Raw genomic sequence first — 14,272 nt, forward strand, 5'->3', positions numbered from 1 at the left:
GCAGCTCCAGCTGTTCAGTCCCTTCTCCCACCACTCAGCGCACCCCCACCCCAGGTCTCCCCAGCTCGGCGATACCCCAAACTCAGAGAGTGGGCAGAGGGATCAGGCCCGGTTTAATACACAGAACAAGTTAATTCACAGCAGAGGCAGGCAATAAAGGAGACTCGTTTACAAGGGGGGCACACCTGGAGTCGGGGACACCCCCCCAAACCCACCACCTCCCCAACTTGCAGTCTCAATTTCCCTTTTTTTTTTTAAACCCGAACAATAAACACACACAACCACAAGAAACAATCACGCCCCCGCACTACCCCCAAAATAGCGAAGTGGCCAAGGAGGCAGCCCAGCCTGGCCGGGTGGAGCGGAGGGACCGGGAAAGGAGGAAAGATTAGTCCATTGCAGTCTGTGCTTCTGGTTCCAGCAGACGCTGGGCGGGGCCCGCCGGGACAGCCGCTGCCCACCAGCCAGGGCAGGCGCGGGTGGGCTCTCGAGAGAGAGGCAGGAACAGAGTTCAGAACCATGGTTTACATCATGCAAGATCCACGGTGGTCACCAGGAGGGCCGAGGGATGGGAGGGGTGGGCGTTGTGTCCACCTGCCCCAGGGCTGACCTTGGCTTAGCCACACCAGGAACTGGGGGGAGGGGGGTCCAGGCTCTTGGCCCTGCCCTTCCACCCAGCAGACCTTATAGGGCTCTTTGTATATATTAATTTCTTTTTTTTTCTTTTTTTTTTTCTTTTTCTTTAGAAAAAGGTTCTGTCCGCGTCCTGGGCTGGCATCCACCCCCCTGTGCCCGCATGGATGCGGGGTATGGCTTTGATGGGAGCAGAAGCTTGTGCCCATTTGCCAAGGGACAGGGAAGAAGAAGGAGGAGGAGGAGGAGAAACACCAACCCACAGGGCAAATGTCCCCCTTGCACCTCGAGGGCAGGGGTGGGCCAGGCCCCTCGGTCCCCTCCCTCTCCTGCTCCCATCTCTGGCAGGAAGAGTGGGAGAGAAGGGAGGAAGAGGAAGGGCAGGTCAGCAGACACCACCTAGAGGTCCAGGTGAGCCAGCGCCAGGCTTAGGTGAGGGTGATGTAGGCAGAGGCCTTCTCTTTCAGATGCCGCAGACAGAGGTGACAACTCCAGCTTCCTGCAGGATGGTCCCAGGGGGATGGAGTCTGACCCGGGTCTCACCTGGGAGCCCTGGAGGGGGCTGCCTAGCCCCCTTCCCATCAACAGGATACAGGCCTCCATTGCCCACCCCACCCCCCAAGCGTCCACCTCTTCTCTCACCTTCTGGGGGCTCCGCCATAGGGGGGCTCAGGCAGTACATGTGGTAACCTCGATCGCAGTCATCACAAAACAGCAGCTGGTCCTGAGGGGGTGAGACCTACCCTGCTGGCACCCTGGAGACCTGGGCACCAGAACCCCAGAAAAGGGGCTTTGAGACATTTCCCTGAGGGCCGCCACTCTGCAGTATGGGGTGTGGATTTTAGAAGACTTTGTAGACTTCTCTGCCTCTCACGCAGTCTGGCACCAGCTCTAGAAGCACCTGTGCTGTGGGCTCCTAGCCCAACTCCCCCCTCTTCCAGGGTGGGGTTACCTCAGGCAGGTCACTGCCCCTCTGAGCTGGGTTTCTTCTCTGCGAGGTGGGGGCAAGAGCACCTACCTCAGAGGGTGGCTGGGAGGAGTCAGAGAGATGAGGATTATGAAGTACCAGGCTCGATAAATGGACACTGACAGTGGTGCTCCCCGGGGAGGGTCACCGGAGACAGGACTCGGCTGGCACAAGTGGAGGTGGCAGATGGAGGGGAGTAGCTGGGGGGCATTGGGAACTCACGTCATTCTCTGAGGTGCCGCACAGGCTGCAGGACTTGCACTCGATGCACTGCCAGCGGTAGGTGCGCACGGCTGCCGTCATGTTCACTGTGAACTGTAAACATGAGGGGTGTCCTGGAGGCCAGGGGTGGGGTGTGGTTAGGAGAACCGGCCCAGCCCTCAGGATTCTGCCTGAGCCCACACCCCCCGTCCACATCCCACGCAGTGCCCAGCAGCCACACCAGTCTCCTCCCAAGACACATGTCAACCCCATTTGGCTCTCCAGAATACCATAGCAACCACACGCCCTTGGCCACTGCACCGAGGCGACCACATTTTGTTAACCACATTCCATCACCCACAGAAGAATGGCAGTCAGGGCTCACTATCCATGGTAACATGGCAACCACATCCTCCTGGGCACGATGCCATGGCAACCCACCTTCCACACCCATTCCCCCGACTGCTCTGGGTTGTGTATCACCAATCCAAAACCAGCAATACTGGGCAACTTATCCCACCGGGCCTCTAGCCCAGCACTCAGACACTCCAAATCCACCACCCTGGGCACGCTAACGACTATATCCCACTGTCCCAAATTACCATAACAACCAGACCTCACTCCCCGCAGTACATGACAACCCACTGTGCTGGAACAACCACAGGCTGCTACCCACAACTCCCCCACAGGAAACCACAGTCTGCTAACCACAAGTCCACGGCAAGCACGTGCACCCAGGCAATAGCAATCCATTACTCTTGTATCTTGGCCACACGCTACGCTACTACCCACAGGGCACCGGCAACCATCCTCACTACTCCCACTGCCTTCATAAGCACACACCACTTCCCACAATGCTAGGGCAACCCCAAACACTCCAACCCAAAATAACCACCTTCAAGTTTATTCCAACTCATAGGGGCCCTAGATGACAGAGCAGAACTGTCCCATCAGGTTTCCAAGGCTCTAAACCTTAACAAGGGAGCTCTGGTGACTTAGTGGTAAGGAACTGTGTTGCCAACACAAAGGTTCCGGCCTTGAATCCCCTAGCTTCTCCATGGGCAATCTCCTGTGTGGTTCATTGCCTCTGAAAAACCTCCTGAAGGGTCAGCTATGGATCAGTTCTGACCTGATGGTAATCAATGGGAGCAGGCTGGTTCATCTTTCTCTGGGGAGCAGCTGGTGGGTTTAAACCACTGACGCTGAGGTTAGTATTCAAGTGTCTTAACCACTAAGACTGTTGATTTCCAGAGCCTCGCTGATCCCACTCAACTTCCCATAGTCCTCAGCAGTTGTGTTTAGGCCCCCAGCTCCGGTCTGCCTGTAGGTCTGGTCTCCCAGACACCCTCTCCCTCCTGGGCCCCAGAAACCTCACCTGATCGCCCACAGTCAGCACAGGAGATGAGGTCCTCGGGACACCCTGTCTTCTTGGAGCCACCCAGGCAGAAATCACAGTAGCCGTTGGGGATGACAGTGCCGTCGGGTGCCTTCTTGGCTGAAAGACAATGGATAGGGTTGACACGGGGCTGGCAGGGGCACCCAGTCAAATACTACTTGGGAAGCTGATGCAGAGGGAGACATCCCTACCTGTGTGCTTCCTCTGTGCCTCAGGGACCCAAGCCAATTCTTTGTAAAACTCTGGGGGTGGGGGGACAGAGAAAGGGGCTCTCACTATAGGCCAGACTCCAGCCTCAGCCCCAGAGGTAAGACCCCATGTTCTAGGCAGGGAGGAGGTGGGTAAAGGGACCTGCTACCCTAAGCTGTGGTCAACAGCAAAAGAGAGCTGGGGAGGAGGTACTGAGAATTTCCATTGGGATCCCCCAGTCTTAGAGGAAGACTGAGGCTCTTTCCTTTCTGGACGGAAGCTTAATGAAACCAGTTTTCTGAAGATCCTCTGCCCCTCAGCATACAGGTTTCCACCAGCCATCACTCAGCAACCACTGGATATAAATTGTGTGGTTGCCACTGGCCAAGATCTGATGTGGAAACAGGCACATTCTGAAGTGCCTGGGAGTATGGGGGCAGCGGATGAAGACATTCACCGTCTCCTTTCAAGAGATGGGTGGGAAGACAGGTTGTTCCCACCCCTCCCCCACCCCTCATCTGTTGGGGTTGGTGTGAGGGCCCCCTCTTTCGCCAAGGACTTTCAGGCCCACAGACCCTAACCCCTTGGCCAAAGCGTCACAGAGGAAGAAGGGGCGGCTGGGAGGGGGGGAGTCATCTACCATCCCCCTCCCTCCCCAAACTCTAATTGAAACAATAAATCAGACCCAGAAATATTACGCCCGGCCTGGAACGCGGGAGAGATGGTTGGTTGCCATGGCAACCTGGAGCCAGCATCCTCCTGGTTGGTGGGGGGAGGGGATTGCGGAGCTGGCGATGTTCCAGAACCGTCTTCCATGCCCACCCCACCCCCTAGGCCAGGCCAAGGGTGCCCCGCTGCCGATCCCCTCTGCCCGCCCCCACCTGGCCTGCCTGCTCACGTTTGTGGTTGTTTTTCCGGTGGAAGGGCAGGGCCTGGCGCTCGGCGTTCTCCTCCCCCTCCTCCTCGGCCAGGTGGGTGTGAGTGTAGTGGTAGCTGAGCCCAGGCCGGTTCTTATACCGTTTCCCACAGACTGGAGACAGGGAGGTCGGGTCAGCCCCCTCCAGCCCATGCTGCTTCCACCCTGGCCTCCAGGGCAGCCTCCTCCCTCTTCCAAAGGGCCCAGCAGCACGTCCCATGACCCCGGGTCAGAATCGCAGGGAGAGGGGAGGAAGGGAGAGTTTTTGGGGCCCCCTTGGCTCGCTCTCCCCTTCGTCAGAAGGACTCACTATCACAGACATACGGCTTGTCTCGGTCCTCCAGGGAAGCGGTGTCCTGGCGTTTCCGGAGACCCCCGATCCCATACGCCTGGGGCCAGCGTTGAGCAAGGGGGCAAGAAAGACTCCGTGAGGCAGTTTCCTGCCCTGCTGCACGGCATGAACCCACTACTGCCCCACTGTGTTGGGCGTACGGCTTAATCTAACGGAGCCTCAATTTCTGTCCCCGGAAAATGGGTATAAACTCTCACTAAATTATATCAGGCCTATTGGGCGTGGGCTGATCAATGTATACACTGAAGAATCGGGATCCCATTACGGATGGAGGAGTACTGGGGAGAAGCTTGGGGGTTATACCTTTCCTTTGGCCCTGTTTTTTCTCCTGGGAATGTCATCCTCCAAGTCTTCTACTTCGAGGTCATGTGGAAACTCCAGCAGCTGCTGTTTCTGGCCACCAAGGGAAGGGAAATTGGGGGTCAAGAAAGGGGTGTCAGTGTCCTGTTTTCAGGGAAGTTCTGGAAGAGACAGTTCTTCTAGAAAGAAAGGGGTTTGGAAAAATGGAAACTTGGGCTGCATGGGGTCTAAGGGAACCCAGGGAAGCAGGAACGGGATGGCTGGGAGAAAGGGCTGGAGGGCACAGGGCTGGGCCTACCTGACAATCCATGATGGCCTCCTCCTCCTTCAGCTCCATCTTCTTCTCCCCTGTCTCAGCGCACAGCAGAGCCTCCAGGACTGGCCCCTCCGGGAGGCCTCCCTCCTTCTTCAGGGGTGCCTCACAGTCTGGAAACAGGGACACAGGACAGTCAAGTGAGAAAATGTCCCCAAAAGGGTTCTCACTGTCCGGTGCAAAGGAAAGAGGCTTTCCCACACTCAACCAGCAAGAGAAGACACTGGTAGCTAGCCAAACCAGAAGGAGCTACAACCTGGGGACACTGAGACACACGCTGGGGCAGACGTGGCCAGATCTCTGGATACACCCAAGGACACTCGGGAGGATACAGTCAGACACAAAGACATTCCCAGACCTGCACAGGGCAGAACAGGCCGACTTTGGATCCACTGGATCACAGAAGGACCCACAACACTACAAACCAACCCTCATCAGACGCTGGGCCCACAGGGGAACCAGACCCAGACACTGAGTACACTCAGAGATACTCAGGGGGCAGAAATAGGCCTTTAGACACCTAGGCTCCCAGAGGGAAGACCTTACGATGCACCTGGCCACACCTAAACGAGTGAAACACACCCAGCGAGAATCAGACAGGCTACACACAGACATGGCAGATACATACAACCCTTGGGGGCAGGTGGACCCACGCAGAAAAAGACACAGTCAGGTGGACATTCTAGGACACTTGGGCACACGCTGAGCCTGGGGTATATACCTGGATAGGGGAAGAGTAACAGCCCTACTAACAGCTCAACTAACCCGGACCCATACATGAATCAATGAGATGCCCTTGATACACCAACCCTAAAGGGAACTCTCACTTATTCTGATGCACCTAGGAAAATATAGCCAGACACATGCAGGAAAGACACCTGGACAGTGACAGAGCCCCTCTGATCCACCTGGGCTGCATGTGGAGTGACAACCAGACATTCTTACAAGGCCAGGTGCAAACACAGGAGAGAGGAGAGACACAGACAAGGAACTGAAGAATGAATATACTAAGGCACCCACATTCTGGCAGACCCAACTCCCAGCTGCAGTCAAGAGACTCCCCACACCTAGACACACCAGCATCAGGCCCTAACACACGTGGGCCCTCACAGAGGAAAGCCTGCCAGGAGTTCAGTCACTAGGAGACAACCAGAGAAATCAGACGCACAGCCACTCACTAGAGGGGGATTTGTTAAACACCCACTCAGCAGTGGATTGGGGGACACCTCCAGAGACCCCAGCAGGCACAGGGCCTCTTTTCCACCCACCGATCTTGTACTCGCAGGGCCGGAGTCTGGGGTCTTCTAGGATGTTAAGTCTCCGCTTCTTCCTCCAGCAGCGGGCAGGGTACGTGTAGATCTGTCCAGGCGCCAGACCTGCGGGAGAGAGGAGGGTAAGGGGAGGGAGCACAAGCCTTCGTGGCCCGCCCCGAGCCGCCCCTCCGGCAGTACCAGGCCCGCGGTGGGTCTTCTCCATCCAGATGTAGCAGTTGTTCTGAGCCACGCCGGTCTGTGAGTCCAGGAAGGGCAGGCGCAGGCTGCGCTCCGCACACAGGCGCGCGTTGTAGCTGCGGCAGTGCTCGATGGCCTCGCGGTAGAAGTCCTCCCCGAGGCTGCGGGCCAGGTGGGCGGGCGGGGGCTGTCAGCAAGGGCAGGCCTTGGACGTGCCTCTCCCAACCCCAACCGCCCAGGGTTGAGGTTGGGTGGGCTGACTCCTCCAACCTCTCCTCCCACCTCAGAGCCCTCCAAGACCCAGGAAGGAGAGAGGCCAGGGCCATGGTCCCCCACCCCAACCTGGGACCCCAGCTAAAGAGGAGATTCAATGCAGAAAGAGACAAAACGCAACCCTGAACTCATTCATTCATGTACATATCCAAAGCCATCACACAAACCAATCACACTTAGTCACACCAGATTCACACACAAAGAGAGACATAGCCCAAGACTCACAAAGAAAAAACAGATAAATCTCACACATGCACACACACACTGCTGCCAAAAATACAAATATTCCAAGTCACTGAGTGTGGAAAATATAGATCACACATAAAGCCTTGCACAGATATGCATCACACAGCTCAAGACAAGCAACACAAACACATCACCCACACAAAGACACACAATGTGGAAACAGAAGACACACACAGATACACACCAATGTCCAATGGCATGAATTGCAGCAGTAAATAACTCACATACACTTACCAAAGTCACAACACAAATCACAAAGCTGGCATCCAGAGACATAACACAAAGAAGTCACATAGGATACACACACAGGCACAAACACATACAGCATAGAAACCAGTGTCTCAAATAACCACATATCCTATCACACAAAGATACACACGTACACAATACACAACAGGAAGATAGACAAATCCACCCAGAATTGCAAAAAATTTACACACAAATATACACACCGCTACATTCCCAAACTCACAGCAGACAAAAACCACAAATAGTTCCAGTCACTCCACTCCTGTACACACCGTATGTATACACATCAGAAGATAATCTAGGGCGAAATAAATCATACACATGCTCCAAAATCCCAGAACCCAATTAAATCACATACACACACTCCACATGTCAAGACAAAGGTAGTGTAGACTTGACTCGAGTTCACCAAGGCCCCTGCGCCCCTCGGCCATTTCACCCTCCTTGCAACCCCGAGGGTGGCGGGGTGAGGATGATGACCCCCTTCCCAGGAGGCCTTAGAGGCCCCACACACCCTCCGCCCCACCAAGAGCGGCGCGTCGGAAATTATTTTTGCCAGAGACCGGCAATCGCACACACTTGCACCCCCCGGCAGCCCCACACACGGTGACAGCCCCCCAGACACCCTATCGGCCCCACCCCCGGCCGCCACACACACACACACGCCCGCGCAAACCTGCCCGCGCGTCCTCCCCCGCCTCCCGCCAGCCCGCACCACCTCAGGGGGCCGGGGATGACCGTGGCCATCTTGCTCCCGGGGTCCTGCCCCCAGCAGGTCCCCGCCGGGTCGGTCCTCCCAGCGCTCCAGCAGGCGCCGAGGCCGCCCATCCATTCATTCCCGGGGGGTGGGAGAACGGAGGCTACAGCCAATCGCGGAGGCGGGGCGGGACAGCCCGGAGCATGCTGGGAGTGGTAGTTCCGATACTGGGGGCCCCGCCCACCCGGCGATGGACAGGGGCGGGGCCCTGGAGCTCGCAGACACACACGCCCACAGGCACATTGCTTCTCACACAGGCGTCGTCGGTTCGGTTCGTACACGAATCTGCACACCTGGACTCGCACCCACATCCTGCAGTTCACACATGCATTCAGTTACACTCACGCGCACACATTTTACCCTAAAATCCGATCCACACATCTTGACATAGACCCACATAGCTACACCCGCACGTTTATAGTGATTTACACACATACTTCACACTGAGAAAGTTAGAGCCACCTTGCAGGTGGTCACAGACTCCCCCACTCCTCATATTGCAGTTGTCACACATATGGTTGATTGGTGCTGTTCCCCATCCTATCCTATTCGGGATCAGTCCTCACCCAGCCACATTCTCTCAGTCACCCTACCTGCACAACTCCTTCCACAGGAGTGACAGCAGGTACATCTCTTGGGTTCGAGCCCTGATTCTGCCATTTGCTGGCCATGTGACCTTGCCAATGACTTAACCTTCCTGGGCCTCAGTTTTTTATAAAATGAGGGTGGTGTCTACTTGGATTGCTTTGAAGATAAAATTAATAAATATGCAGCCTTGAATAGAATGAATATATGAATAAAGCATTTTAAAAGGTGGCAGACACTTAGCGTTATATAAAATGTGTTCAGCTGCTAAGGAAAAGTTGGCAGTTTGAATCCACCAGCCATTCCAGATAAGATGACAGCAGTGTCCTCTCATAAAGATTTATGTCCTCAGAAACCCGATGGATTAATCGGATTCGACTTGATGGCACCAAGTTTGGTTTTGGATCTGACATTATATTATAGTAACTGGGAGTCCCTGAGTGATGGAAATAGTTACCATGCTTGGCTACTAAGAGGTTGGCTGTTTGGGTCCACCTAGAGGTGCCTTGGAAGAAAAGTGTGGCAATTTACTTCTGAAAAAATCAGCCATTAAAAACCCCTTGGAGCTTCTTCCATGCCTGGCCATTTTATCAGCTGCTGCAGCCTGTACCTAAGGAGAAAAGATGGTAGCTGCAAAAAAGATGAAAAGGTCTCTGAAGTCAATCACATCTAGGCTCCAGCTTATTATGAAAAGTGGAAAATACTTGCAGGGGTAAAGCAGACTCTGAAGATGATCAGGCAAGGAGAAGCCAAGTTGGCCATCCTCACCAACAACAGCCCAGCCTTGAGGAAATCTGAAATTGAGTCCTACATCATGTTGGCCAAAACTGGTGTCCATCACTTCAGTGGCAATAATACTGAACTGGGCACAGCATGTGAAAAATACTACAGAGTATGCACACTGGCTATCCTTGATCCAGGTGGCTTTGACAGCATTAGAAGCATGCAAGAACAGACTGGTGAAAAGGAAATCATGTAACATTTTTCTTCAATAAAATTGGCCAGAGCTTGTTTTAATTTTTTTAAAAAACAAGCAAATATGGAAAACAATTATACTCTGTCACACACTAGGTCACTATGAACAAAAATTAACTCAGCTGGCTGGTTGGTTTGACATGTAGTAAGTAAGTGCTCAATAAGTGCACATATTCTGCAGAAGCTCTGGAGAACACTGAGCTGAATGAACCAGGGATATTGTGGCAGTTTTTATGTGCCATCACATTAGAATTAACACATAGCTGATACTCCAGCACGTTTTCAGAGGCTGTAAATCACATAAGAGGAGATTGCCCATCCTTTCTCCCTCAGAGCTGGTGGCTTTGCACTGCTTGTCTGCTAGGTTGGTAAGCCTGTTAGGTTGGCAGCACAACAGCTAATCTTATTAGAAAGAACCTTGCCGGGTAGAGTGGATATTCAATAAAAGCATTTACCAACCTCATCGACCACGCTAGACATAGTTCCAAGTGTTTTATAAAGATTAACTCATTTAAGTCTCATCACAACCTTCAGAGCGGTGCTATTAATACCTGTTTTCCAAATGAGTAACCAGGCACAAGGAGGTTAAGTTCAAGGCTTGAGGTAACAACAGCCTTCAGCCTCCAGCAGCTATTGGAAGGTGGGACTGCAGAAATAACTCATTCATTCAGACATCCAAGCCCTCGTGGGCCTTACACCTTTCTCTCTCCCACTGTCACCCACAAAGGCACACTCTAAGAGACTCAGAGACAGCAACCCAGAGAAAGTAAACTCATCTGCCAGCCAGTTACACACACACACACACACGTTCAGCATCTAAACCACAGGATGCACAGTTCATGGGCAAAGGCTGGTTATTCACAGGTACACTCCTATTCATCAAGGATCCATCTTCAACCAGGGGGAGGGAGCCCAGCCTTTCACCTCTTAATGCCCCTCCCATAATCACACTCCACACACTCCCATGTATCTACATTTAAGAAGCCAACTGTTTACAAATTCCTCTCCTAGGTTCTTCCCGCATAAACCCAGCTGGGGTCTCTGCTTCGCATCTGGTCCAGAGTAGGCGGCAAGCAGGTGGCAGAGTATGTAAGTGAGATACCAGCACTTCCACCCCCACTCACTCTGGCCTCTGTGCCCCCAAATCGAATTCACAATGAGTCCTGTCTTCCCCACCCACTAGTTCCCCTCAAAGGGAGCTCTGGCCACACCTCTTCGCTCACCTCTGTCCAACTGCACCGATCTCCCACACACCATCTTAAACTTGCTCCCCACACCTCTACTTTCAGATACCCCAGCTCACTCCACACCAGAACCTTAACATCAGTTCTGTCACCTCTCCAGATGGCTTTGTCCACCAGCAGGATCTGAATTCACAAAGCCAAGCCGACACTTGGACACTTGAAGCATCACCCCTTCCTTAACCTCAGTCACCTCTACAGGTCCCCATCAGCATACTCATCTCCACATTTGAACATGGTATTCTCTCCTTTATCCAAACAATGCTCCCAACCCTATGTCCAGTGAGGGAGCTGGCACATGACAAAAAACCATTATGCTATCATTCCAGCACTTACACATTTAGTTGAGATCAGACTCTATATATCATTCCAGCACTTACACATTTAGTTGAGATCAGACTCTATATTAAACCCATTGGCAGGCAAGTCAATCAAGCCAATCCTCCAATAGGTTTCTGGCTATAAATCTTTGCAGGAGGTGCCAGACGTCATCTGGGACTTGAGGGGCCCAACACCTAACATGTTATAGCACCTGAGTTTCTTAATGACCTAAGGAACTAAGAAGTGCTCATAAAACACTGGTCAGAACTGACTCAGAGCTGACCCTCTGTTGTAAGAGGTTACCAACCTACAGGAGGAGATTGTCCATCTCTCTCCTGAACAGCCACTGGTGGATGTGACTCACCAGAAGAGCACAGCATTTGGATTAGTAGCTCAAGTCCCTGTGCTGTGGGCTAGGCCACCAGAGCTCCCTAAAGATCTCACTAAAGCGTCTGGCTCACAACAGCCTCAGCAAGTAAAAAGTATTATGATGCCCAGTTCACAAATGGCAAAACGAAGATAGGGAGGGAATTAATGGCTCCAGTTGGGATTTGCTCTCCAGCTTCTCACTTTCAAGAGCAAGGGACTCCCTAGCCTTGCCCTTAGGGAAAGAACTCTGGGTAGGACAAAGCAAAGACGATGCTGGTGATGCTCACCTTACACTGTCACACTGTCTCTGGTCTCCAGCCCTTCCCCCTTCCGCCCCACTTGCAGAAGTCTGTACATTTATCACCAGGCGAGAAACCCTGTTCCCCGTCGGTGTGAAGGCTGAGTGTGTGTGTGCAGCCGAGGGTGGGAGGCAGCAGAAGGCACGTCGCCATCGCACACCACCGCCCCTGACGCTGGTCCCCTACACCCGCTTCAAGCCCTCTTCGCTCCCACTTCTCGGCGCGTGCCCGCCCCATACACACACTCCCCCAACTTCCCTCGGCCAAGAGCGGCTGGAAGCCTAGGGTCCATTCTCCAAACGCAGCCCTGCGCCAGGGTCTCTCCTTCTCCTACCCAGCCCCCACACACACACACGCCCCAGCACTCATTGCTCAAGGTCAAGACGGCCAGGAGTAGGGGCAGGGTGGGGAGGTCGCCCCGGCCCCTTTGTGCGGCGCCGCCAGCGCTCGCCCTCCGCCTCCACCCAGGCTGCGGAGGGGGAGGGGAGCGCCAGCCCGCTCGCCGGGAAGGGCGGGAGTCGCCGCGTCCGTGATCCGAGTCCACAGTCACCGCCGGGGAAGGGGCAGGAAGGGAGGCTGACGCTGGGCCCCGGGGAGCCCGGGATTCCGAAGTGAGAGCGAAAGTGAACACGAGAGAGAGGAGAGGGGAAGAGAGCAAGCAATGGCAGGGTAGAGACCTAGGGTTAGGCTTGAACCAGGAGGCCCCGCTCGGGGGCACTGGCGCCGGAGAAGCCGACGCTGCCAGAGACGCCGCGGAAGGCACGGAACCCCCGGGGCTCGGCGCTCCCGGCACCCTCTCCGGAGCCTCCGTGAAGCTGGGTGGGTGGGAGGGGACCGTGGTGTCGGGGCTTCTGGGTCCTCGGCCAGGCCTGAGTACCCGGAAAGGACAAGGAGGAGGCAGCAGGGGATCTACCTGGAAACCCCTGATGTCTTAGCTCCCACCCTGCGGCCGCGTGGGCCCAGGACCCGAGAGAAAGAGGGAGGAAAGAGAGAAAAAGGTGCCTCGATGAGGGGAAAGAGGGCGCTGGAGACAGGGGAGGGGGGAGAGCCTGAGTCGAGACTCCGGCGTCAGCACTGGGGCTCCCAGCCCCATGCCAAGGTGTCCCCGGAGGGATAGTAGCGGAGAGGGAAGTCCCTGCCCCCTAGAGTGGGGAACTCGGCCTTGGCTTCCCCCTCCCAGCCCGCCCCACATTCCTTCACTGACAGCGACAAAGAGGAGGAGTCCCCGAGGCCCCGAAGGGGCTCCCACCCCTAACCCCAGGGGGTGACAAGGGGTGGCGGGCCCCTAGTGGCGGGGGAGGACACACCAGAGGGGGGCTTTTAACGACCATCTGCGTGCTGCGACCCCCTCCCCAGCAACGGTGGCGGAGGAACTCCGGGGAGGGTTCTGGTGGGGGCGGGGCGGCTTCGGGGACACTCACGACTTGAGCGGGTTCTGAATGGCTGTGGCCATGGCGCGCTCGGCGGGGCCGCCTCCGGCCCGGGGCACCGCTACCGCCGCGCGCGGGCCCAGCCCGGCCTGCGCCGCCGGCTCTGCCACCCAGCGTGCTACGATTTCATTCATTCTTGGGGCTGCGGCACGAGCGGGGCGGGACGGGGGCGGGACTCGGCCAATCCCGGTGCCTTCCGGCGCACGACGGGACGTGGAGTCTAGGGGCGCGCCACGGAGCCCGAGGGCACCCCTGCCGGGACTACACGTCCCAGGGGGCGCCAGGACTGCGCGCCCATAGGCTGCTGCGGATCCAGGGTTGGGCTCGGCCCAGAGCATCCTTTCCTCCTTCATGCGGATGCTCCTTTCCCAGCTCCCCAACCTCCAGGCATCTGAAACAGGTGGTCCTTGACTCTTGGGACACCCCAGGATATGTGGGTGACCTTAGTGTCTGTTGTGTTATTTTGTCCATGTGGGTCCAAGTGTTCCTTCTGCATCAGTCAACCTGTCACAGTGCTCATTTTTTGTCTTCTTTTCCTTTATTGACACTCTTCTATCCGCCTGGGCTACAACAATGACCTAAACAGATAGAGTCGCTGCCCTCAGGGCGCTGATATTCCAGTTGGGAAATACAATAAATAGATAAGATCATTTCTGAGGGTGGCTGTGCTAGAAAAGTGATTGGTTTGAGGGAAGGGGAAAGGTGACGTTTGAATTGATGCCAGAGGAACCATGTAAATACAAGGAGAGACATGTCCAGGCATACTACCCACCTTGATGACTCAGAGTGATCCTGTAGGACAGAGTAGA

At 55.1% G+C, this 14,272-nt stretch overlaps 1 protein-coding gene across 1 annotated transcript; it reads right to left on the reverse strand.

Annotated features, from left to right (window-relative positions):
• Window positions 1-986: 986 nt before the first annotated feature.
• Window positions 987-8,335, reverse strand: DPF1 (D4, zinc and double PHD fingers family 1). The gene is made up of 12 exons (XM_006899690.1): window positions 8,205-8,335; window positions 6,719-6,879; window positions 6,536-6,643; window positions 5,253-5,380; window positions 4,958-5,047; window positions 4,613-4,691; window positions 4,285-4,416; window positions 3,389-3,439; window positions 3,177-3,296; window positions 1,823-1,935; window positions 1,276-1,357; window positions 987-1,132 (listed from the first exon to the last, which is right to left on the reverse strand). Exons 1-12 carry the CDS (start codon window positions 8,312-8,314, stop codon window positions 1,062-1,064), a joined length of 1,245 nt encoding a protein of 414 aa, XP_006899752.1. The 5' UTR covers window positions 8,315-8,335; the 3' UTR covers window positions 987-1,061.
• Between the last annotated feature and the right edge of the window lie 5,937 nt (window positions 8,336-14,272).

This window comes from Elephantulus edwardii, unplaced genomic scaffold, assembly GCF_000299155.1.
Source record: "Elephantulus edwardii isolate Elephantulus edwardi_28Jun2011 unplaced genomic scaffold, EleEdw1.0 scaffold00266, whole genome shotgun sequence".
In the NCBI taxonomy this organism is placed as follows: domain Eukaryota; kingdom Metazoa; phylum Chordata; class Mammalia; order Macroscelidea; family Macroscelididae; genus Elephantulus; species Elephantulus edwardii.

Excerpts from the sequence above, each read along its gene's own strand:
- DPF1 (XM_006899690.1), bottom strand. The coding sequence starts at position 8,314 with ATGGGCGGCCTCGGCGCCTGCTGGAGCGCTGGGAGGACCGACCCGGCG. Across the intron at positions 5,381-6,535 it reads GCCCTGCGAGTACAAGATCG|ACTGTGAGGCACCCCTGAAG; the intron begins GTGGGTGGAAAA and ends CCCTGTTTCCAG. Across the intron at positions 4,692-4,957 it reads AAAACAGGGCCAAAGGAAAG|GCGTATGGGATCGGGGGTCT; the intron begins GTATAACCCCCA and ends CGCTGGCCCCAG.